Source organism: Carettochelys insculpta, chromosome 28, assembly GCF_033958435.1.
Source record: "Carettochelys insculpta isolate YL-2023 chromosome 28, ASM3395843v1, whole genome shotgun sequence".
In the NCBI taxonomy this organism is placed as follows: domain Eukaryota; kingdom Metazoa; phylum Chordata; order Testudines; family Carettochelyidae; genus Carettochelys; species Carettochelys insculpta.
Genome location: NC_134164.1, coordinates 1,864,607 through 1,891,208, shown reverse-complemented (window position 1 = coordinate 1,891,208; position 26,602 = coordinate 1,864,607). Strand labels below are relative to the sequence as shown.

Here is a 26,602-nt window from a genome sequence, read left to right as displayed (position 1 = left end):
TGTGTATAATTTGGATTTCACATTAAAATTTCTCATTATCCAAGTTATTGCCGAATAGCCCACAAAACAGAACAACAAACCAACCCTTACTTGAGGGAAAAAAATGACAGCAGAATCATGTGAAAGTTATTGTCAAAGAAAGATGGTTCTGAAAATGACAATCGGCTTCAATATTTTTCTTTCTTGGCAATCCCAGAGAAAATTTCCACCTCCTTTTAAGAAATAAAGCCAGGAATTTGTAGACATTTGTTACGTTCAAAACAAAAGCTTTTTCCCCACACATTTTAAAAAGGACATCTGAATGAAAGGTTACCCCCACCCTCTTTGGCAGATTAGTGAAAGGTTTATTACTAAATCTCTGTCTAATAAAGGCAGAGTTGACTCTGGAGGAGCTGCTTATTATAATACTGGCTTCAGAAAATGGAGGAATTGTCACACTTAAAGACACAAATTTCCTCTGTAATATATTCGAATGGAAACCTCTGAATCCAATACTACATGGGCATATCTAATAAATTTACAATATTTCAGCCTCAACAGCCTACAACGGTTAGTTTTAAAGATTTATGTGGTAAAAAATTACTCAGTGATGAATATAGTTTATTCTGCGCAGTATTGGAGGGTATAAGGAATTAAGCTACTGTCTTTAAACAGTGAATTTATTATTACCTCTGTCAAAGATGAAGTCTTTAACTGCATTTGTTATAAATTTCAGCACAAAATAAATGGTCTGAATAGTAAAAGAAAAAACTGCCAGAGTTTGCAAAAGCCCTGGAGGTTCTGAAGATGAACCCTGGAGCACTAGGTTTGCACAGTTCTGGGTACATTCTTTGGTATGCCCTGGGGAAAATTGTCATGTTGAGGATTATCGGGAGGCTGGGGTGTAAGATTTTGATCTCATTTGCAGCAGTGTGGCAAAGAGCATGCTCTGAATGCATTTACACCTGCTTACAGGACAGATCCTGCCCTGTCTGCTCTACACGGATGCGGGTGTAAATCCAGAGCAATTCCACAGACTCCAAGTGGTGCAACTGAAAGCAGAAGCAAGCCCTATTCCAATACCTGCTCTGAGCAGGGTGACCAGACAGCATGTTCAAAAAATCGGGAGAGGGCGCTAACAACTGCTCATATACAACAAAGCTCTCTGCTCAGGGCCTGAGTAGGGTGGCAGGGTTCGGATACCAAGTCCTGAGTGGAATGTCTGGAGTTTGTTTCTGGGCTCATAATAAATTGCTGATGGGCAGCAAGGGACATGCCATTGTGCTGTCTTCTCATGGGTCTTGCCAGCCCCTGCCACCCCTTTGTCCTCCTCTGGAATGGGTGTCCCCTCATTTATAAAAATCACCTGGGAGGAATGAGGCTGCCAGGGGTTTGTTCTAGACGATTGGTTCCTGTCGGGTGTGTGTGTGGGGGAGGGGGAAGGAATAGCCCTCGCCTGTATTTGACCGGTGTATGACCGTTGCCTTCCAGCTGACCCCAAATCCCATCCCCGTCCCTCCTCACTCGATAGCCTCCCATTGGGGTTATTAATGGGTACGAAACCCCATCATCGCCATCACGTCCTTCATCATTGCGGCACGGCGCAGAGCGGCTTGTTAACACAGGACCGGGGGCGTTTTTCCACTCCCCGCTCCCAGCCCCGCAATAAATACAGGGGGAGGGGGAGATCTGCAGATACCGTTCCCCTCCGATTAGGTCAGAGGTGGATAATAGCTATTCGACAAGCAGCAATCAGGTTCATTGTCCATTCAGAACAGCACCCCCCCTTCCCAGCTCTGCACTGCCTCCCCCCACAAAGTACAGTTGCTAGAGAGCAATAAAAAGAGCCACTAGATGTCACCAAATTCCTCCATTCGTTTTGGGGCCCAAAGAATAAAAACATCCCCCCCCGCCCAAACACACACTTTCATTTCAAGCAATTGAGAGAATTAACTTCACTGGTTTTATGGGCTGCTTGTCACATCCAACTAAGTCCGCTTAACATAGGAAGTGGCACCGTGTTCGAATAATTATCACAATGTACAAATCATCCCGACTGTGGGGAAGAGGACCAGCGTCCATCAGCTGCCAGGAAAAGGCCAGGGGAATGGGACCTCATGAGGCCCAGACATTGTGTGGGATGGTATCGGGCAGTGCTGGGAGGCTGGGACAGTCCCACAGAGGCTCCAAGTGGCAAAGAGACCTGCTGCAGCAATATTCCCAGGAGGGGGCATCCAGCGGAGGCCATGTATAGAACAAATGGAACCAGAGGTGCAAAAGCACATCTCTGGCCAACGGTCCCTCTAAGACTGACAGTTCTACTACTGGCACCGGCAGTGAAAGGGCCTGGTGCTTGCCAAGCTAGGCCAGCACCATCCTGTTGCAGACCAGGCTTGGCAAGCTGAACAGCTGCGGGCTACACTGACCCTGGGGATTAAAGGGAACTGGTGCACTGCCGCAGGTCTCCTTCTACTTCCAAGGGCAGCACGAGACTACAGCACCCATGCCAAGCACAGTGAGACGACAGCTACCGGGGCTCAGCAGAAGCTAGATCTGCAGAGAGAAGGCCTGGCTGCCCTGCTCCATCCCATGGGCCTCTGGTGGGATCAATGCATATTTCCTTTTAAAGGGTACATGTGTTTCTGCTGGGTTCAGAGGGAAGGGACCAGACACACCAATCTGTTTAGGGTTCAGGTTACTTAGGGCCATGACAGACTATAAAGACAATCAGACATGTGGTTGGGAGCAGAGGAAGCACCATAGTAGAAATGTTTCTCACCTTTGTTAGTGCCTTGCAACCAAAGATCTCAAAGCACCTTGCACACATTCAGGTGCCACGCCTCACAACCCCTGCTCGAGTCAGTAGCAACAGTACCCATTTGGAGATCCAGGAACAAAGGCACAGAAAAGCTAAGTGACTTGTCGAGGGACACCCAGCGAGTCACTTGCCAGAGCAGGGAACACAATCCCACTTCCCCGATGGACAGTCTTGTGTCCTAACTTCTAGGCTACATTTCCCCTGAGTGCATGCAGTCCATGGGGACCTTGGGTCTACGGCCCCTCCTGCAGACATGGTCGGAGCGTTCACTCCCCGGTGCCCTGCATCCCAAAGCTAAAGGCTGGAATGATGACTTGCTGGGCTGCGGACACCTTGCCAGCTACCAATGTCCTCTAACCCCTAAATCACTTTCTTCCCACTGCCGATGCTTGAAATGTCAGGCAGGACCCAAGCAGCAGCCACCATGTGTTTCAAGTGTACCAGATGGATTTTTATATTAGCTCTTATTTCATGTTCAGACAGAGCGACCACACCACTAAAACGGCAGCCGAGTTTGCTTCGATGAGATTAATTCTGGGAAATTAATTGGGACAAGATTGAAAAGGAAATTAAAATGCAGCCGAATGAACAGGCATCTCAAACACCTTTTTGCTTCCCCCTTTCCAATTCCAACTCAGATTCCGCTGCGGTCATGAGCCTCCATCGTGGGAAGTAATTTACGAGACGGAGGCTCTCAGGACCCATTGGTTCCGTGTGAGGAAGCTGGCGCAAGAGGCACAATCTGGAGCCACTGAAGAGAGTTAAAAATGGGTTGTGGGTCCAGGCTGCATTCACAGTATTGGGGTGTGGAGGAGGGCAAGCGGCAGGCAGGGAGGCAGAGATGGAGAGGTTTATTCTGGTGTGACACCCCTGATTTCAGCATGAGGTTAGAACTCTGGCTGTCTGCTTTGAGCTCCCAGCATGATCCTCGGCAAGTCTCTTCTGCTCACTGCACCTCCAACGTGTTGGAGGGGAATGGATGCTCATGAGCCTCTTTTGGGATGTGCACTGTGAGCCCCATATGGAAAGGGCCAAGAATTGCTCCCAGAAAGAAATGATCAGGCCACTCCCCGTCACACCCGGCAGAGCAGCCCACAGTACAATTAAAGCCTCCGGCTAAACCCTGTTAAAACGGAGGCCTCCTGGAAGCATAAGGTCACAGTGATCCTGCAGCTGAATGGGGCCCTCAAAAGTGGGGAATGGGAATGTCACATATTTCTCTAGGACCTTGGTGTTCCATTGGGTCGTTATGCTCACCAGGGCGAGACATCAGGCGAATTCCTTTGGCTCAGAGTCAGGACCTTACCTGAGCTCCTGCGTCATTCCTGGAGCAAGCTGGATTAAGTCAAGTATGGACAGTTCTCATGGAAACAACAGGGAAAAACAAGTGCCCAGCAACTCCCACCTGGCACTGCCCTCATCCATGCTACTGCATTCTAGTCTGCATCTTCTCCTGTGCCCATCCCTGTAACATCAGATCCTGCTCATTCCCACCTGAGCACGAACCCTGTGGTTAATACCGGGGCAATTCAGAGCCCTTCTCATAGCGCCTTTGTGTTGATAACTGCCAGGGACGGAGCAGCACCCTTCCCCATTATTGAGCTTAATGCAGTGATTTGTTCACCCACTCTCTCCATTGCCCGGCAAGAAACAACCATCATCCCCATTGTACAGAAGGGAAGAGTGAGGCTTTCAGAGCAGGAATGGCTTGGCCCAGGGCCCATACTGGCAAGCAGTGGCAGAAGGGAGGTGAAAACAGGACTTTTGGTGCTTGGCTTGCACCTCCCTACAAAAATAACACAGCCGGCATAACTATTAAAAAAATAAACCAGGCCAAGCCCTGCCAGAGGCCCTGCAGTGACCCAGACCTGCAGCCTGGGAGAATCTTTGAAGGAAGAAGGCCCGGGAGGTTCCTTTTTCCTGAAGGGAATTCTCTGGAGGAGAGACAGAGTAAGATCAATGGGACTCTGCTCCTCACAGGACCACAGATCGCTGAACTCCCTTGGCTCTCTAGGGCCGTGTCTACACTAGCCCCAAACTTCGAAATGGCCACGCTCATGGGAGTGAGGGGACTTCGAAGTAGGCGGGGTCCTTTCGAAAAGGAGCCCTGTCGGGACGAGCCGTGTGGCGGCAAGGCGCGTCAATTTCGAAGCACCGCGGCCGCCCGCATGCTAATGAAGCGCTGAATATGCATTTCAGCGCTTCATTAGTAAACTTCAAAATGGCCATTTGCGCGGTCATTTTGAAGTTTGGGGCTAGTGTAGACGTAGCCTAGAGGAGCTGGCAGACTGAGACTGGCTCCCTCCAGGACTGGGCCAGTTAGTGTGGGATATGTTTGGGATTCCCATTGGAGGAGGTTTTCCCAGTCATGCAAACAGCCCTGAATTGGTCTGAGGAACAGCATCAAGGAACAGCCTGGCACACCTGGGTTTTACTCAGTTAATCACAGAGAGCTTGAAGTGCTGCCGGGTAACATTCCCGTTAATTATTTCCATCTCTGTGTGGAATAAATTTTGTTCTGTGCACTAAGGCAGGTGTGGATGAACACCACCAATAGAAACCCAACATGCTGGCTGTGGGTGCTCTGCTAAGCAGCTGGGCAGCACCTGAATCTCCCTTGGGTGGCCGCCCAAGTGCTCAGCTTCTAGGGGGTGCTATCACCAATCTCCTTATTTCACAAGTGGGACCGGGGCCCTGGCTCAGCAGAACCTGAACATGTCTGGCTTCCAGTCCTCCTGCTGACCAAACTAGGTCCAACGGGGAAAGCCCCCCTCATCCCCAGGCCAGTATGGCAACCAGCTGGCAAAGCCAAGAGAGGATGATCCATCCCAGACTAAGGGAGCCCTTTGGAAGTGAACCCTGATGGAAGATAGCGCTGGAGGAAGGAGAGATGTAGGAAGGGGACTGGCAGCTCTTTGCCTGAGTCAAATCACGGACCAGACCCCATTGTGCTAGGCGCTGCACGAAGAAAAGGCCCCTTAAGCCACTGATCAGTGGATGACAGAGCCACTCCCTTCAGCCACTCCAGGATCCCAGTGAACCAGACCAGGATTAACACTGCAGTTGGTGTCCTCCTCCCAGCTCCAAACAGCAAGAACAAGCGAGGTCACTCACCACCCCCGCTTGCCTTACAGGGGAGTCTTGCTAAGAGTCCTGACTCCCTCCTGCTGCCCCCACGGGCACGTTCAGCACTGTGCGCTGGGTTCATTTATTTACCTGCGTGCTCCAGACAAAGAAAGGCTGGGTCACACCTGGCCGAGCAACTCAATTACCCCTGTAATGCTGGAGCGACATCACACACAGACTCTATTATGGAGAAACATCTTGCTGGAGGGCCTTTTAAATACCATGGTCTTGTGCTTGGGACGGGGGAGGAGGCATTCCAGAGCCAAGCAGGAGAGGGGGAAGGGAGTCAGCACCATGCTCTCCTGCCAGCTGTGGCAGCCAAAGTTGTCCTGTGATTAGCCAGAGCTCCTGGGTTCCATTCCTAGATGTGCTACTGACTTGCTGAGCAAATGCCCTGGCTCTGTGCCTCAGTTTCCCCCCCTGCAAAATGGGGGTAGTCATACTGACCTACTTCAGAGAGGGGACGGGAGGTTTAACTCATTCATGTGCTTTCAGGCTCTCTGGTGGGAGGCCATGCACAAGGGCAAAGGATCATTAGGCAAGGCCCATCCATCTGCTTTTTCCCAGCACTGCAGAATGGCGCTGGCCCACATCTCTCCTGGATTCAATCCCACAGGCTCTTAGTAAGAGGCCTGAGTCACTAGAGAACTCTTGACCCATCTATCTCTCTTTGTGCTACCAGCCAGAAAGAACATGGGCTCCCTTCCAGGTGCCAGACCAAGCTCTTCCAAGTCTCATTTTCCAGGCTGCAAGGCCCAGGAGAAAGTTTGCAATCATTTCACATCACTGCTCACCTCATCTTCCTGTGGCTGCTGATGGGCACATGGAGATCACTGAACTGGGGAAGGGACATGTAAACACCTAGGTGGATAAGAGCCTTGGTACGAATATGACTTCCACCTTTGGCACATTAAGCTCAGAGGCCACGAATCCACCTAGTAATGTAACTGGCCCCTACCTTGCTTAGGATGTAGATGATATCACCGCGCTGGAAAGACAACTCATCGGGGTGATTGGTGAGGCAGTCCCACATGCCTTGGTAATAGTTCGCATAATCTCTCATATAAACCCCTAGAGAGAGAAGTAAGAACAGTGGTCAGTTACTGGAGGGTTCGCCCATTTCCCAGGGGACTGCACTCCCATTGGCGAGGAACTCGTTCAGCATGGGGCCCTGGTGAGAAATGGTTGAAGAAGTCAGTTATTTCTTGTTGGGAATTTTCAGAAATTTTGTCTATTTAAAAGAAAAAAAATCCCTCTGAAATTTTCCAGTTGAACTAAGACTTGAAAAGGAAAAAAAGAAAAAAAAAAGTAAGCTCATCAAGCAATTTTTTTTTAAACCACAGATGATTTTGAAAAGACAAGCCCCAAAATCATCCCTGCCCATCCTGGCTAATAGCCACTGATGGATCGATCCTCCATGAAATTATCTAGTTCTTTTCTGATTCCTGTTATAGTCTCAGCCTTCACAACATCCTGTGGCAAAGAGTTCCATGGGTTGTGTGTTGCATGAAGAAGTGCTTCCTTTTGTTTGTTTTAAATTTGTGCCTATTAATCTTATTCGATGACCCCCTAGTTCATGTGCCATGAAGAGAAAAAGAAGGCTTCCTTATTTATTTTCTTCACACCCTGTAATGATTTTATAGCCCTCTATCCTATCCTCATTTAGTTGTCTCTTTTTCAAGCTAAAAAGGTCCCAGACTCGCTAAGCTCTCCTTGTAATATATAGCTGATTTCATCTGAGGCAGTATTGGTAGGTCCATTTTACAACCAGACACAGATAAGTTGAGGAAGCGAGAAGGAGATGAAGTGATTTGATCGAGGTCATTCAGCAAATAAGTAGCAGAGACAACAGAACTGACTGGCTTCACTCTCCAATTGCCCTCTTAGAGCCCCCCCCCAACTATCTATTAACCCATGTTCCCTGATGGAGGGTGAGGCAGGGGAGAAGTCTAAAGGGGTGGATCAAGTTGTTGAGATACCGAGAGCACCCAAGTTCTGTGACCCAAAGAATTATTAAATAAATAACAAAAATCCTTCAGTAAAGCAAAATACCCAGGAGCCTTATTTGCCTGAGGGGTGGGGAATCAAGCCTGCGAAGTGTAAATAGAAAATACTGAGCACATGGTGCAGCAAATGTTTCTAATGTGATCTAAGGGATTGACTGGTAAAGGCCCATCTGGAGAGCTGTGCCCAGATTTGATCACTTAAATATGAGCAAGGACATTACAGAGATGGGAAACGATGCAGCAGGGAACGAACAGAATGACGGAGGGACTTAGGGAATGTAAGTGGAAAGGCTGGAAGAAAGTAGGTCTGTATCCTTTGGAAAAATATTAAAGAGGGAACACAGCAGCAGGGCAAAGATTGTGAAGGGAATAGAAAGAGTAGGAGCTGCTGGGCTATTTAAGCTTGTATACAACACAGGACCCACCAGCGGTTATGAACCAAAGCAAAGGAAGTAGCAGCAGTCAGAACGACATCACAAAGTTAATAGCTGATGGCAGACAGCAGGGGGCAGCAAAAATGGAATGAGTGCAAAAACATATTGAAAGGAAACTAAAAAGCAGATAATATCCTGACGCGCAGGATAACTCGGTGCCAGGGGAAAAGAGAAACTCCAGACTCCTTGATTTTCCCCTGTGGAGCAGAAAGACACTCCATGGTGGAGAAAAAGGAGATACAAACCACCTTACCAGGGCAGGAAGATGGAGTGTGCTGGGAGGGTGGATATTGCTCAGGTTATTAATTAAAATAGTAATCTTAAAGTCATGGTCAGTAAATCACTGATGAATAGGTTTAAATACAGAGATCACCATATTCACCAAATTTCCCTCTGCAGATAGTAACAGGTTAATTATTTTTCAAATATGTTGGAGATGGGGGAAAAGGAAATTTGTCACTGAAACATAAAATGTTCCAGTCTTTAAGCAGTCTGAGGATCTGCCTATACTGCAAACAGAGCATGTGATTGCAGTACATGTAGGCTTATTTCTCTCTCTTTGTAACATATAGCAACTTTCATCTGAGGCAGTGTCATTACACCTACTTTACAATCAGAGAAGTTGAAGTAGAGAGAGAGAGAGAGAGAGAGAGAGAGCGAGGAAGTGACTTGACCAAGGTCATTCAGAACAATCAGTTGCAGAGACAACAGAACTGAGCGGCTTCACTTCCCAACTATTTTGCTAAAAATAGCAGTGTAACCTCAGTGGCACCAGTACGCGTTGCTGCTTTAACACAAACCTGCCTGGGATGGTGGGTATATACTTGAGTAACTAGCCTGGGCCAGCACATCTACTCCGTAATTTTAGCTAGCTAATTTGATCAAAGCTAGAATGAGATAAAGTGTGGTTGCAACATTCATGAGGGTTCAGTGTTAAGAACCCTTGCGAATGCTGAATTTTGCAAACATCATTTGCCCGGAGCCCTGGTGCAGTGGCGGCTGCTGGTGCTCCTGCCTGGAGCCCTGGCAAAGTGGTGGCTGCCGGTGCTCCTGCCCAGGGCCCCAGAAAAGCAGCAGCTGAGGGTGCTCCCTGTCCAGAGCCCCGGGGAAGTGGCAGCTGCTTGTGAATAACTGAATTCACAACTGTTAAAGTCACAAATGTTGTGACTTTGCTGTACACCTACACCTGCTGCAAATCACACTTCCTGATTGCAGTCCCAACATCCTCTGAGAAACTAGAGCTACTGACTATTTCCTTCTGTGGAGTTCAACTGCTGAAAGAATGGGTGTGCCTGGTGGATCACAGTAATTAAAGAGAGCAATTCAGGGAGATCAGAACATTGCTGAGAGGCTCAGTGGATTGTCTTGGTTTTCATGACTTCGTTGAAGAGGGTTCGGCGATACCTTCCTCAGATTTGCTCTTCCCCAGTAATAAGAAATGAGATAATCTAGGAAGCTGAGTGGCAGAAGAGAAAACAAACTGACCATTGAAAAAGTAAAACCAGCAAAGACTCTGGTGCACCTGAAAGGCGAACAAGTCCCAAAAGCTTATGCCATAATAAAACTGTTAGCCTGTTTCAGCAAAAACAATGAGGAATCCCGTGGCAACTTTAAGCCTAACATGGCTACTTCTGAAACCACTTAAAAAACAATCCATCACGGGGCCCACAGGGGAGATGCAAGAATTCTAAAGAAGCTGAAAAATGTTATTGAATATACAGTATATGCCCCATTGTCCAAATGGTGGGGGACATGAAGGATCAGAAGTTCAGCTAGCTGAAAGAGTGGAAGTGACAGGGCAGGGAGCTCTCTGCCACTCCACTGTCATGGTCCTGCTCGTTCGCACTGCAGAGAACTCCCAGTGTGGCTCAAGAAACCATTCAACATTAAGGTGGCCTCTGCTGAAGCTGAGAGTTTTTGCTTTATTATCCAAATCTCTGCAGTATCTGCAACCTCTGCTGCTCTCCAAGCACAAGGCCCAAAAGAGAGGTTCAGATAATAGGGCTCTGGAAAACAATCACATGTATGTACAGCAAGGTCATGACATTTACGACTTTAACATTTGTGAATTCAATTTTTCACAAGTGGCTGTCACTGCCCCAGGGCTCTGGGCAGGGAGCACATGCAGCTGCTGCTTCCCCAGGGCTCTGGGTGGGGAGCACCAACAGCTGCCACCTTCCTGGGGCTCCAGGCGGGGAGCATCTGCAGCTGCTGTCTCGCCAGGGCTCCAGGCAGGAGTGCTGGCAGCCACTGCCTCACCAGGGCACTGGGCAAATGATATTTACAAAATTCAATGTTTGCAAGGGTTCTCAACACCAAACCTTTGCAAATGTTGCGATCCTACTGTATTTATTAATGCTCTCGAACAGGGCAGGCGGGAGGGTGCTTCAGTAGCAAGACTGTAACATTTGCAATGTTATTTAGATGGTACAATGTTATTTAGCTTAATTGGGGCCAGCGAGGGCTGTGAGGAACTCCAGAGCGCCCTAACCAAATGAGGGGAATAGGCAACGTGATGGTGTCTGCAATGCAGTGTCAGTAAGTGCCAAATAAAGCACAGTGAAGGGGAAATTTAAACTATTCTGATATCATAGAAGAATCTAAATTCACAATCAACTCTGGAAAGGGACCTGGGCCTGTTACAAAGAGCTCAAGGAAGAACCTCCTTACAATGCGTAGCTGGGGGTTATAAAACAACACAGACAATGGTCAGTCAGACCATAGGTCCATCTAGTCCAGTGTCCTGTCTTCCAACAGTGGCCAACGCCAAATGCCCCAGAGGGAGTGAACAGAACAGGGAATCATTAAGTGACCCACCCCATTGCCCATTCCCAGCCTCTGACAGACAGAAACTAGGGACATGACTGAAAAAGGGAATGGATATTTCTATGGCTAGAAGACTATCCACAGATAGAAGGACATTCAACATATTTTTGGAAGGGATATTAACCTCCAAATGTCAGGGCTGTAACCAATCTCCATGAGAGATCAGCATGCCTGATGGAGAGGGCAGATCATCTTACATCTGCTCCTGCAGGATTCTCACACCTTTCTCTGAAGCAGCTGGTACGGATTACAGGATACTGCACTAGGTGGGCCTCGGATCCAACCCAGTCACTCAAATGTCCCATTCCTGTATCCTGTATCCCTGACTAAGCCCAGCTGCCACTATCCTGAGGATGAGGCCCAGCCCACATTTGGTCGCATGCCATCCCAGCACCTAGCTGAACCCATCTGTCTCTGCAGAAGTTAGGTTTCAATTATAAACAAAGAAACAAGCTGAGGTTTTGTATTGCTGACATAAAGCAATGTTGGTAACTTCAGCACCACTGCTCTTGACTGACCCTGGGATCAGACTCTGGCTCTATGTTCACCAAACTTCAGGTTCATGAAGAAGGCCATCCAGATGGGGCTCCTGTCATGTTTTCCTTCATGCATCGGCACTGTCTGAAACGAGACTTATGGGAGGAGCACAAGTGGCCCTGGTTCGTTTTGGTGGTGGCCGTTCACTCTGAAGCCCAATAACAACAGTCAAAATGGCAACAGGTTTTGTTCTCTTCATTTTAACAGAAACATCCTTCAACCCCAGGACAGGGTGGAGCTTTGGGCTGTGGGAGGAGCCAGGGACTGTGAGTGATTGTTGAATGGTGGCATTTGGCCAGGACTGTCCTCGAAAAATGCCTTACAGATGTATCTCTCTCTCCCTTCAGCCCCCAGCTAATTCTAGCTCAGGACACAGGATTTAAAAAGGTCCAGTTGCTAAGAGAGGAAAATGGGTATTCTGGCAGGATGAGGCTGAAGCTCTCCATATGATTTGCAGGGGGAGGCTGGCTGGCTTCACAGTGTCCTTGCAACTCTCGGAAATGAGAAACAATAAGTTTTACATTAGCCAAATGCTCATCTGGCATTTTGACCATTTGATATAATTAAGAAAAATACCCACTGCACGCCCCCTCCCCACCCTCTCAGCTTTCATTTCAAGGACTTCACTTCACCTAATTAGTCTTCTATTCCATTTGGACCGAGGAAAAAATAAAAAAAAGAAAGACTAAAGCACAGACAGAAGTACTTCCAGCAAAGCCACAACCCTGCCCCTTGAAATTCAGACCAGCAATTCAGAGGAAAGAGTCTAATATATTATTCAGCATTACAAAAGGAAGACTTGGGTCCTAAAGCGATCACGACCATAAGAACTAAACAGTTAGAAGGATGAATGATTACAACCACAAGGAAGACGCCCTGCTCATGTTCATTAGTATTTGAATGGCTGGCAAAGCTGTGAGTTGTACGTGCTTACATTTTCAAGGGTGACATGACCTCTTATTTGGGGTCCTTCCAGCACTCTCAAGACCCCAGTTTGATTTAAACCAAATTAAAGCCACTTTAATTCAGAACGACAGTCCAGACAGGGGTTTATTGCAGTTTAACAAATATACTTTGCATTCACACCTTTAGTTATTGTGGATTAACTTTCCTGAGTACCTCTGTGTAGACAAGCACCAACTACTTTAACAACTGAAAAGGGAACCTGAAATAGACAAATACCGAAGTCACTCAGCCAACCTCTCACCCTCTTTGCCTGTCTACTTCTTTCTAGGTCTCAAGCAATGCTACAGGCTGCATGGGGAAGGGTCTTGATGAACACGTGCTTCAGGGATATAAGCCTGAGTGGAAGAGAGAAAGCTCAGGACTGGTTAGAATAGATGTGTTGAGGGTCCCAAGGTAACTCTCTGCATCAAGAGCTTTATTTATAGCTGGAAGGGCCACACCTCAGAGCCAGTCCTGATTACTGGTCCAGATTCTGAACCCAGGTCAAAATTAGTCACCCTCTGAAATAGATGGGACCAGTCTCTCAACTGTTTCCCTCCTGGGATCCTCCTCCAGATACATCAGTACAATAAGGGTAGGTTAGTTGTGTGATGCCCTGCACCAGAATGTCCCTAAACACAGCAGAGACAGTAGAGTTCAATTTACCTGCCTCAGGCCCATCTCTTATCAAGCTCACCATGCTCAGCTTCCAACTCACCCAGAGCCCAGGGCTGCTGAAAAGCCCTAAGGCTCTGAGGCGATGATCATTAAAAGAGAGTTAAGCTCTTAACTGCCCCTGAAAACTCGCTGATCTTAGCTGTCTGAACCCAGTCCACAACCATCCCAAGGACCTCAGAGGCATGGCTTTGCACCGTGGCCCAGGCCAGTGCCTTCCTGAACCACTGCGTACCATCATCAATTCTGGGATGAAGAAGCCAACAGAGTTGCTCTACACAGAGTGAGCTTGAGCCCTTGTACAGGAAAGAGAAGCACCACTTTGTGAGAGTTGCAAGAGTTAGACCAAATTGACCCAAAGAAGAATAATTTGTGTTCCCTGAGTGCTCAGAGACTAAGGTCAGTGCCTCATGCTGCTAGGGGCTCTACAAACAGGTGGTGAGACAAGAATTCTTGCCCCAAATTGCTTACACACTAAATAGATAGGAAAGGAGATATGAGGAAACTGAGGCACACGGCAGGGATGTGGTTCATGCAATGTGATTGCAAAAGCCAATAATATAACCCGTGCCTCCTTACTCCCACCTCAGTGCTGTACCCACTGTGCCTTGCTGCCTCTTTGCTCCCTCAGTGCTGTACCCACTGTGCCTTGCTTCTGGTTGATCATACATTCCGCGTGATCCTGAGTGAGTTCTGACAGGAGAATTTGGAAGTTCAGTGGGGACACAGAACTAGTTTATTTTATTTTAAATGCACAAGTTGGTTGGTTGATTTTTAAGACCACACCCCTCCTATAATCTGTCTGTCTCCCCTCTGCCTTCTCTCCTTAGCCAGCTGCACATGATCCTACACAGATGACAGCACCACTGTGTGCCATGACCAAAGCAGGGCTTATAAATAACAGGGCAACGTCTGTTTTTGAAGCTCTGGGTTCTTGCACCTGCTGTACTTGCCAAGTGCTCCAGTTGCATAGTAACTCATCGTGCTGGTGGGGCACCAAGGTGGGAAAGCAGCACCACTGGTGTGCTACACTCAGAAGTGTTCTCTTTCACAAGCAGCTGGTACTCAACTCATTGAGTGAGCCAGTGATGCTGCAGCAGTGATGGCATGTCTCTAGGTCTCTCCGGGTCAGGGAACAATCCTCCAGGAGATCAAAGGAGTGGGGCACATGTTGTTGATCAGCAGAACTGGGCTGACCTTGTTCTCAGCTTGCACTCCCCCAGTAACACTGAGGAGACTCCACTGTAAACTGAACTGGTTCAGCCGAGTCAGTGCTAACCCCCCATCTGGCTTCTTGTGTCTGGAGCTGGCTGAAGATGAATTCCCTTCCGTGGTAAATTCAGGGGTTCCTGCATTGGTTCTCACTTCCCCATTGGGATGAACCAGAGCCCTTTGCAGATGTGTCATGGAAAAAGACCAAGCAAAACACCTCTGAATGGACAAGACCTGGTGGATGGGGCATGTTCTTGGGATATGGGAGGCCTGTCATTCCAGTCCTCGCTTGTGTGTTTTAGGGCGCTCACCTGGCATAGAGGAACCCCAAGATTCTAGTCCCATCTCTCTGGACAAGGAATTCCACCCTGGATTGGATGAAGCCTTCCTGGCAAAACTGTCATCCAAATTGTCCCATGCCACAAAACATTTTGGTTTCGATTGGCATTTTTCAATGGAAACAAACTTTTGGCTGAAAATTCCTGACCACCTCCACTTGTTCCCAACATGTGGAGGCCTAGGACAGTTGGAGGGCAGGTAAGTAAAACTGCACAGACAGTCCAAACCAGGTTATCAGGTCATGAGACCTTCTGAACCAAAACCTTCAGGACTCTATGACCTGAGCTAACGAGGTACGGGGCAACTCCCATACCCACTGTAGTCTATCAGTCAGGGCACTAGACTGAGAGAGAGTTGCACATGCTAAGCTAGCAGATACAAAGCTTTTCACAAGCTGTTCCAGAACCTTTTCATTTCATGCAGAGAAAGTGCATCATGAAGGGGAAGGACCCCAGATCTGAGCAGTAGGGGTCGGGCTGTGTGTGTGTGTGTGTGTGTGTGTGTGTGTGTGTGTGTGTGTGTGTGTGTGTGTGTGTGTGTGTGTGTGTGTGTGTGAGAGAGAGAGAGAGAGAGAGAGAGAGAGAGAGAGAGAGAGAGAGAGAGCTTTAAACATGGCTGAATTTCTCCGTCTCATGTGCATAAACATCCCTCTTTAATTTCTGGATGCCAGTCCCGTGGCAGGGTGGGAGGGGAGCAAAGAGCCCAGGGAGGTGGGTCCCAAACCAGATTTTTGCCGGGCTCTCGGGATTTCCTGAACAGAACCGTAAAACGAGAACTCAGGCTGACGGAAGCTCCCAGCTGCTCCGCCCGCAGCAACTCACACACAAGTGTTTCTTTCCTGCACTGGGGTGGAAGCCAGAAGGGAAAAGATGCAGGTGGGAGCAGGGGGAACTGGGCAGGATATTAAGCTGGGCAGGAAATAGACCTTCCACTCAGCTCCCACCTGAGAGGTTCTTAAGGAAAACGCAGGGGTGGGGACACTGGCTTCCACGCTTATTCTGTGGCAGCCGCTGGCATTTTGGGGGGCAGGTTTCTGATGCCTCCAACATTCTAGCATGTGGAGCCACCCACTTCGGCCTTCCTCTTGCCTTCACTGGCAGTGACTCACTCTCTGCCCTTTCCAATTGTTTTTCGCCGCTTCTCTCCCCATGCCTTCCCACTTGCTGCCTGAACTGTACAAGCCTGGCACCTGCTCAGAGGCTCCCTGGTCCCAGTTGCTGGCTGGAAATGGACCACGCTAAGACAAAACAATGGCACATGCGTGTATGACAGAGATCTCTGCAGCCACGGAACAAACTGTGCTGGAGTCCAAAGCCAGCTGGGCGGATGAATGCAGCGTCCTTGAAGTGTCACTCAAGACATGTCATGTTCTGCTGCAGGCGGCTGTGGAAGACGCTATTGGCAAGGTCCCTACCACCAACGGATGCTTCAGAGGGGCCAATGAGTCATCTGTAGTATGGTTAACAGCAGGGGGCTGGAAGCGATGAGGTTTTGTGTCCACCAAAAAATGGCTACATATTGCTGGCATTTCCAAGAGTGAATGAGATCTAGGTAACCCCAGCTGGAATCAGCCAGAGGATCCATGGGCACTGCTCTGATCACATGACTCCCAGCCCTGCCCACCCAACCTCAGGGGGCTGCAGAGTGGAGACAAGGCCTGCCCACTCCCTTGGCCTTCAGAGCCAAGAAGCTCTCACTGAGGTGCAGGACTGACATAAAGAACTACTCCTGTCCCTGCAGGGGAATCTAAACTTTCCTCTAGGTCAGATCACACAATCTCCTGTACATCTGGAACACAGACAGGCCCCAGTCATCTGTGGGCAGAATAGAACCTGGGACCTCTGGAGCTCAGAATGTGAGCATCCAGCACACCTGCCAAAAAGCCAGCCAGATGTAGAGCAGACTTATTGTTCTCTCTGTAAGCAGTCTTGGTGCCACTCAATGGGACAGTGCACCACACCCAGCAGGTGTGTGGGTTACACCCTGCCTCTCTTCGCTAATGTCTTGAGATCAGCTGGATGCTTGAGATCTAGCCTTATTTTCTGGAAAGGGACCCATTGCTGTCCCAGCTGGCAGGGGCTCGCAGGTGAGGGAAGAGATGCTGGATGGTCTTGGGCTGCTAGAAACCAGCATGAGTAGCTCAGGGAGGACTGGAAGGAGATGAACCCCCCCACCCGCTGCCTAGCCTGGCCAGCCTTAATGACTCACAGCTGGTAATGCCCAGGTGTGATGGAAGACTGGGGGAGATGGCAGCGGATGGTACCTCACAGCCCATTGTGCTGCATGGGTGGAGCAGGGGGACAGGGGATTTGGGAGCAGAAAGGAAGAAGGTAGGGCTTTGAACTGCTCCCAGCATCAGAGACTTGTCTGAACTTCTCCAGCTGCATTCATTCAGTGTTTGGACAGTGCCTGGCACAACAGGGTCCTGAGACATGACTGCGGGGCCTAGATGCTCTAGCTACACAATAATACTACCACTAAGAGCCTCCTTCCTCTGCACGCAGCAGCGACAAGCCCCCAGCCTTACCCTCCTCTGTGCTCTTAGCCACACAGCTGGAGATGTTCACTGAGTCCTGACAAAGGTTGCTGGAGCCAGGCCATTCTTGCAGTCCAGCTCCCAGAGCCCTGTCACTCCCCAAAAACATGAGCGTCTCTTACTTGTTTTGCTTTGACCTCCAGCGTCTTCTCCATCCTCTGGAATGGGCAGGCCAAGGTCCTCATCTGGAAGGGGGGGAAATGAAATTCAAGAGCTTGGTTAGCTAGGGGTTCTGGAAACCGTGATCCTTTAGGAGGCATGCATGGCTTGGGAGGTCCCTCCACCCTGTCTCCTGGATGAGGAGTGGCATTTCCCCAAACTGCTCAGCATTGGCCTAACTCTGCTCCCATGGCAGTCGGTTGTAAAATTGCCATTGACTTCTCTGGGTGGAGAACTAAGTCAGTGTTGAACATCTGGGAAAACCCCATACTCAGGGCTCTACATGATATTTACCGCCATGGTCTCAATGCCTGGTGCTCTCATTTCAGCAAGCGGTGGATGCCAGTCCATGCCCTGGGCATCAAAGAAAAGGGTGGGACACACAGAAAAGCCTTGGGACAAATGGAGACTGTAAAGACCTCAAAACACTCTAGTTCTAGAAGGAATAAACCCCAGAAGGGTGGCTTTTAGAAGACACTATGTGGAAAAAGCAGAGATGAGCAGACAGACATTAAATTAGAAGATGGATGGAATGCCTTGGATCGAGGGGGTACCTGAGTCTCAAACCGGTAAATTCAGGGCTTCAAATTTGAGAAGGGGAAGTACCCTGCTCCTGGGACATGTAGTATTTTTAAGTGTGCTGCATAAACCCGTACATTGCTTAGAACATGGTTAAAAACAAGTCACTTACTATAGCACCATAAATTTACTTGGCATTTTATAAGCATTGGATAGGAAGAAACATTTCCTGAGCTAAAGAGCTTACGGTCTGTGAGAGACCAGGCACTGAACAGTCATTTCCAGGACACAGAAGAGGTGGAACAGTTTATTGAAAGAAGCAACTTTAAGGGTGAATGTGAAGAAGGAAAGAGAAAGGGCACCTGCCAGTGGAGGAGATGCTGATCCAGGCACAGAAAGCAGATGGTAGAAGATGCAGAGCTCAGTGGGAGAAGGGTTGAGCCACAGGGAGTGAGTAAGGGAGAAGACTGTACAGAACAGGAGTTAAGACAAAAGAAAGAGCAAGGGGCAGGCAGGAGGTAGGTTACTTGTCAGCAGTGAGGAAATTCAATTCAGTGTGTTGAAAAGAAAGGCTTCTTTACACACAATGGCTGGACCAGTTCAGCTAAAATCAATTTTGGTCAAGTCAGCACAAGCCTCTTGTGTGGACACATGTCAACTGGTTTACAATTGGGTCTCTGTGATTTCGGGCTAACGTCCATTAGCCCAAGTGGTCACAATCCCAGAGGGCTGCCTGATGCCCTGTCCTTGCACTGGCATGTTACTTGAGGTTCAGAGCTCCTGAACATAGGGGCACCCAAACAAAGTTTGTCCCCACTGCAAAGAAAGGCAAGCTGCTGACGATGGCGATCAGCCAAACCAGCAATGAGTTCAGTTTGGCAGCAAGTGGAGGCAAGGCCAGGAAGCAAGGCTGGATCAAGGCAAGTCAAGATCCCTAGCCGGGAGAGATGGGCATGGGGCCAGATGGCTGGAGCACTTTGGCTCTGCCAGAGGCAGTCTGATTTAAGATTATGCTTGAGTCACATTTGCAGGTTTCTCTTTGCAGACACAGAGGTTAGAAACAAACTAAAAAAACCCCACTCCTAAAACAACCTCCTGATTCCACTGCTGTTCATGGACTCTGGAAGCCGGCACCACGAGCACCCATTTATCGCGCTGACCTAACTTGGCCCAGAGAGACAGCATGGAGTTGCAGCTGTTGGCAGCAATGATTTATTTTCATAGCACAGGCAAGAACTGAGCAGGTGCCTGGAGTACCCTCACTGAAGCTCAGTGCATGAGCCCAATGGCACCAAGTTTCGCTCTAGTCTCCAGGCAGGGCGATGTGTAGCCCAGTTTCATAGGGAACCATGGTGGGGAGGGGGCCTTTCTAATAAAGCCTTTTGCTGATACCATGCAACTTGATCACAAGGCAGTAGATAATCTGCTGCGTTTAGGCACTTTCGGACGATGGAGTGCTCTCCCCCATCCTCCCCAGCCCGGACCCAGCTGTCTCTTCCTCCCGATTCTAATCAATGCAAATCAGGTCAGAGCTCCGTTGTGAATTACAAATTGGCTCTGAAGTTGGAGGGTCACTGCAACGGCTCCCCCATTAGACGGGAAGTGGCACCGAAGATCTTTTCTAAATAAATCAGACTTTATTGTAAAACTCGGCCACTGACGAGACGTAACCTCGTTAGCATCGATTGGAAAATAAATTATTGAAAGTGGCTTTTGCCTGCTCTTTGCATTTGTAGAAGAGAATGTAAATGTATCTGCAACCAGGATTAAAGAAAAAGACTGACTATCAAAGCAATCAAAACTAGACTACTTTATCCCTTCAGACAATGGTAGTTAATCTGACCCGAGGATGAGAGTGGGAAAGGGAACAAATAAAACTGATTCTTCCAGGGCAGGTTGGGTCCAGAAGGGTTACGCCTTTGCAGTCCTCTCCCAGGGTAAGGGCCACAGCCAGTCTTAGGGCAGGACTACACTCACAGGGAGACTGGCACTGCAGTAATCAATTGCTGAGGGTTTAGTTTGTGGATCTAGTAAAGTCCCACTAAATCAACTGCTGATAGCTCTCTTGCCGACTCCAGTATTACACCAGAATGAAAAGTGTAAGGGAAATTGACCCCCGTCGACCCCTGCAATGGGGAACCTGTGGCAATGCGACCCTATCGCTACACCATTCTAATAGCTGGAGCTGCGTATCTTAGGTCAACACTGCCCCACAGCGCAGACCTACCCTCATATGCAGAACATCATGACTATCAACATGAGCTCACTGACAATTACTGGGTAAGGAAGCTGAATGGTAGAAACACACTTGCCCCAGTCAAGGAGGGCAATGATTAGGGAAGGGCTATAACAGCTAAGTTAGAGAGAAGCACCATTGTCCAGTGGTTAGAGCAACTAGCTTAAGATCTGGGAACTTGAGTGCAAGTCCCTGTTCTACCACAGATTTCCTTTGTGACCTTGGGCAAGTCAGTCAGCCCCTCCATGCGCTAATGTGGGGATACTAGTACTTCTCTACTTCCTGGGGAGGCTGTGTAGGTAAATAAGTGGGTGCTCAGATAACAAGGTAACAAAGGTGAGATTAACACCTAAGGCATGGATGCCAAAGCGTCCACACCCACCCGCCTACCACCAAGCTTTTTTGGATGATCGGAAACGAGATGGAAGAAAACCTGGTTTGGGCAAAAAGAATGCTTGGACACAGTCTTGGATGTACAGAATCCCACACTGGTGCCTCTCCCCCACCTTTTCATTCCACATAGCCCCCTTGCCAGCAGCAGAATGTAGCCAGACAATAAACCCATTTCAGCACCAGAGAGATCATCTCAGCAACCGTGACCTGGCATGACACAGATATTGCACGGGGGCTGTGGACCAAAAAAAGAGACACTTGTGAGCGCAGGAGACTGAATTTTACAGCAGTTGGACCCAGTGGAACTCACAGCCACAAGAAATGAGGCCAGCCCCATTAAGACCTAAATGCCCTGGACTTATATTTCTCAACAAATTACTTGCACCGTAAATGGATCCAGCTGTTTCTCATATGGGCTGGAAAGAGGACAAGATTGGTATGGTTACTGCACACCATGGTGGTAAGTAGAGGATATCCTGATTGGAGGGGTAGTCATACTTCACGGGCTTTGTGCCTCAGTTTCCCTGCCAATAACAGGGATCATTCCACCTGCCTACATGAGAAGGGCATTGTGCAGCTCAGTTGGCTAAATCCTGTGAACCTGGTTGAGCCCCTCAGTTGAGAGTTACTGTAGAAGTGGCTTCAAATTAAAAAGCAGCTGCTGCCAACAGAATTCAACCGGAGGTTAGAGGGAGGTGTGTGGAGAGCCAGTGTGCACAGGGACTCTGGTTTCAACCTCCACAGCAGAGGAGAAGATAGATAGAGGCTCTAACAAGAGGCAACGTGCTTTCAGCTGCACAGCAGAACAGCCTGTACCAGCGAAACGCTTTCCTTGGGGAGCAGGGATTGTGTGAGTGTGGCCCATTCTAAGCTCTCTCTTCTGTGAGCCGCACCTTGGTTGGGTTGTAATCACTTTGTTAGCACCTGGGTGGCTGGCCATATTGTGTCTCTCTCCAGTACATTCTCTCCCTGCACCATTCCATCTGCAATGTGATCTCTCCCTTTCCCTTACTATTGCAAAGAGCTCAGTCTACACTGCAATTATAACCCAGCCTGTCGTGACACAGTTAACTAGTACAGCATAGAATGGACTTAGATGTGTCACCTGGGACCATCCAAGAGCTGTGGGAATACCGCTCCATCCCCCTTGCATTACAAATCCACAGTGCTGCCACTGGGCTGGGAGACAGCAGTGCTGTAACTAGATATCATGGCACAATTATAGCCATAGCAAAGACGGGTTCTAACTGCCCTCTCCCTTTCCAAGTCACACGGCCCAAGAAGGGGCCACCCAGCATGCCTGGCAAATGACAGCCAGCATCCTGCCTTTGCTGCCATGGGGGGAAGGGGCAAGGAAACAACTCAGCTGCTCAGGAGTTCTCTGCAGGGAGCAACTTTGCCTGGACTCTGGTGTCCAGAGGTGAGGACAGGCAGGAATGTTCCTAAGGTAGCTTCCAGGGAGACTTGGCAGATGGTGCACACAGGTACTGGCCTTTGAAGGGGGAGAATGTATGTCTAAACTGTCTTCTGGTACTTTTCCTTCAGCCCACCAGCTACAGCCTCCACCATCAGAGGGATGGTGATAAGGTGACTGGAATAGCAGAGGTGCACTCCGGCAGGCAAAGGCCCTGCTAAAAATCAAGCAAGGCCTGAAGTCTGCCACACTGAAAGGAGCCCCTTGTGGAGAAGCACTGATCCACCTGATACTAAAAGGAAACAAAAGCTGGCGAGAGCTTTCCAAAATGCTTCAGCCACTTCCCATGGAAAACAGGAGGACCCTGCACAAGACAGGTCCCACACTCCAGCGTTTCTAGGCAGTAGCAGGGATCAGTAGTGGAGAGGTTTAATGATTACGATGGAACTCAATGGTCCCATTAGAAGGTATCTAATCAAGACAAGAAAGTGGGTATGGTGGGCCGCACTCTCAGTAAACCATCCTCCAGCATTGTCTGTCAAGCTGTCACATGGAACTCACAAGGAAAATGCAAAAGAGGAAGATGTCAGATGACGTAGAAGTCTACTGTGATTGAAGGACAACTGGGGCACTCCCAGGGTCAGCTGGAAGTTTTGTCTTGAGACAGAGTGAAGTGGAGGAGACTTGTAAATGACCTATGTTTCATTCAGAGTACAAGGGTTTAAGTCAGTTAAGTCAAAGTCCCAATGTGGAGTTGGATTTAAGCAGTAAGGATGGAGGAGCCATTGGGTCATAGTTAGCAGGTGGGATTGAACCTGAGACCATGTTCTAAAAGTCAATGGCCTCCTAGCTAAGGCATCACTCTCCCTTGTCAGCAGCCTCAGTGCCTTTGGCTTAAACATTTATAATCCATTCCCTGTTGCCTTGCGGTAATAAGCTGATGGCTGACTCCAAAGGTAACTGGCTGGTCCAACCCACACAACAGACAAGGAACCCTCCAAGCTCCAGCTTTGGGACTGCACCAGTGCACAAAACTAGCAGTGCAAAGTGCCCATCTCTTGCCACCATGGCCATGATATCAAAGCATCTCATACTGTATTATATTTAGCCTCACATCACCCCAGTTGCTAAGTGACTGGCCCAATGATATGCAGGAAGGCTGTGGCAGTGTAGAGAACTGACTGAAGGTCTCCCATGTCCCAGCCTAGCACCCTAATCACTAGGCCATCCTTCCTTTCTGAAGTACATTCCAGAGGTTTGGATCTGATGGATCCTCCCCCCAAAAACCTAAAACCTGGGAAACTTAGTTCTGCGTATTTCCTCCAAGACGGAACAGGGGCTGGAGTGTACAGCACACTGGCATTTGCCCTCCATTTGGTTAGGCCAAACTGCACCTTATTCACCTGCACTTGTTCAGATGGATGCTGGCAATCAGGCCAAAAAGCTACCCAGAGCATGAGGTGGCAAGGACATAAGCTGGAGAAATGAGGCCAGCTAACAAATTTTGGGCCCTGGCACCGCACTATCACAGTGAGGGGCATGTTCCAGGCACCACAGACAGCGCACACAGTCAGCAGCATGGAGTAACATTCTCTCCCCGAGCCCTGAAGGCCTTAGCAGCTGAACTCAGATGTGACTCTTGGGAACCAAAGGTGCTCGCCTTAGGTTGTAAGTGGGTCAGGGCAGAGATGGCCTTTTCACTATGTGTGTGTACAGCACCTTGCACAATGGGGCCCTGATCAGGGCCTCTTTGTGCAACTGTGGTGGAAATAATGAACGCATCTTCAGTCCCTATTCCGTCCTCTCATGCGGAGATGCCCCAGCCACTCACATTCCACTTACTCCTGATCACACCCTATTGACTGGCCAACCAACACCCTGCCTATACGCCACCCCCTGTAATTTATGTGCCCCAATTTCACCATCTCCTCTCTGCACACCCAGGCATCCATACCTCGCCCACCGCATACTCCTTAGGGCACCCCTATAGACTTGCAATCTGTGCCTTTCCTCTCCCCCAATCTGCAGCTTTACTACAACCTCAGCTGCATCCTTGCTTGTGCCCTATGGACATCTTTGCCCTCATCGGAGCCGAGCAGTCAGATTACCATTTCCCCAAACATTCTGGCCTCTTCTCCCTTCTTGGGAAGTTGGCAGCTGGCATTGGCACATGAAAACACATGATGGTCCAAGGGGAGCCTTTGTTTCACCTAACTTTCAGAGCGCAGAAGAAAATGAAGTTGCATTAACGATGCTAACCCCATCAGGCCTTCTGTGCCTCTGACGTGCTTGCCTTGCAGTGGAGCAGGCTGCCTGGCTCCTTCCCACCCTTTCCTAGCAGGAGGCTGCTCTGCAGTACAGCATGTACTGACATTTCCAGAGAGGGTTATTTGTCTTGCTTCCCCGCTGCTTTACGGGAAACCCCTCCAGAGAGTGGAGCCAGTTCCTGTTGACATTACAGCTTCTGTGGTTCTGCATTTCCCACCTCTAATGGGTTCAGTCTGACTCCAGTGCCCACAGAAGACAAAACTTTACCTAAGTCCCTTGTGGTCCCTCTAATTTTTTCCATCTTGGGCAGAATAATTTTTGTTCTGTGCACCAAGGCATGTGCAGATGTGCACAACCATTAGAAACACCTGCTGCCAGCTGTGGGAGGTTGTGGGCAGCACCTGAATTTGGTTGCGTGGATGCCCAAGCACTCAGCTTACAGGGAACACTGGTCCTTTTTCTTATTCTGTGCTCAGCTCCAAGAAGGTGCTGTGGATGGCAAGGGAAGGAAAGAACGCCCTTCCCAGCCAGGTTCCTTCCCCTGCCCCCTCACCCTGATTTTACATTTGGCAAATCAGAGAATGTTTTAACCAGACCCTCCCACCCCACATACAAAGTTAGAGTCATAGGAGACAGCGTTGTCCAGTGGTCAGAGCCACATCTTCAGCATTCTATTTCCAACTCTGTGTGGAAGCAAAAGCTAGGGGGAAGAGAAGGGGCTTGAGTTTCTATTGCCAGCCCTAAAAAAGGGTGGAGTGGAGTGGCCTCTGAAGAAGAGAGTTGATAGTGGCTGGAGCAAGGAACTGGGAATCAAGACTGGGGGATTCTCTCTCAGCTGATTCACTGAGTTGAGAAAGCCACTGACCTTTCAATGAAAAATGGGACACCACCAGTGTTCCCTCTAATTTTTTCCATCTATGTGCAGAATAAATTTTGTTATGCGTACCACACGCCCACAGCCAGCAGCATGTGTTTCTACGGGTGATGCACATAAAATTTGTTCTGCATACAGCTGGAAAAATTAGTGGGAACATTGGTCCTCAGTACAGCTCTCCCCTCTGTTGTGTTGTACAGTGTAGGGGGATGGGTAAGGGATCTCCTACGGTGGAAGGCAGAGATCTTTCACAGCATGCCACACGCTGCTACCCACACAGGCTGAAGTCAGCATCCCGCAGCTGCTCTCTACTGCCCTGAATCTCGAATCCTTCACCTCACCCACTGCCCTGGCACAATGGGACATTCCACTCTGGGATGTTGGGGGAGGGTATTGAAATTTCATCTCCCTGGCAAGTCAAACCGCACCCCGGGGTGACACAGAGTGGCATGGGGTCACACAACGCTGACGTGCGCAGAGCTGCGCAGTTCCACAGGCAGCTGGCTGGCCCTGTAAGGGGGGCAGTGCCACCTCTTAGGATATCAGTGTGTTCAAGGCTACTTCGCTCCTGGCTAAGCAGCAAGCTCTGCTGTGTACTGTAGGAGGGGACCCTGCCCCAAATGACACTGGCATGTTCAAGGCTCTAATTCCATTTCCAGCAGGCTCCCCTGCTGTGTGTGGCATGTTTGTGCCTGATGCCAGCCCACAAGTGGAAGGCTGAGCATGTGGACTGGGAGCCATGAATTGAAACATTAATATCATAATTAAACGCCAACTTCTCCCAGCTGCACAGCGCCCCAGACGGGCTGTGATGGATGGAGGCTTTTACGAAGGAAAGAAGAGAATTCACAAGCCTGGGGTTGGATTTTCCTCAGGAAAATGTTCCTGGTGGGGAGTTTACTGGGACGACTTCTCTAGGACAGGCTTCACTCACCCGCCTGTCTGGCTCGGGGTGGCCCTGCAGATGCTGTAGGATCCTGAAGACTAGGAGAAAATACCTCAAGGGCTGGCCCCAGCCACTGAACGCACTGAAACTGCTCCCAGCTGGCATGTGCTGGCAGACCTTCCTCTCTGTCCAGAGCACAGCAAAGCTTCAAGGTGCTGTGGTGAGGGACAGCAATGAAGGAGGTTAGCTGTAGTCAAAGTATGGAGAGCAGGGGGGTGGGAGACCCTTGGCGGCAGAGTTCAGGATTCAACAGGCCCCATTAACTGAGCTGTCAGTGGGGGTGTTTGGGCTGACAGAATGAAGGTGCAGCTCTCAAAAGGCAGGAGGATGGCACTGGGGCGAGAGCAGGGGAGCAAACTT

General features: G+C 49.2%; 1 protein-coding gene across 1 annotated transcript in view; it reads right to left on the bottom strand.

Moving 5' to 3' along the window:
* The window catches only part of SKAP1 (src kinase associated phosphoprotein 1), a 227,651-nt gene that overhangs the window by 11,862 nt on the left and 189,187 nt on the right, over positions 1–26,602 (bottom strand). Inside the window, exons 11-12 of the mRNA XM_074979091.1 lie at positions 17,556–17,618; positions 6,882–6,994 (exon numbers count right to left, since the gene is read on the bottom strand). Of these exons, the coding sequence (XP_074835192.1) occupies positions 6,882–6,994; positions 17,556–17,618 (176 nt within the window). The remainder of the gene's footprint in view (positions 1–6,881; positions 6,995–17,555; positions 17,619–26,602) is intronic.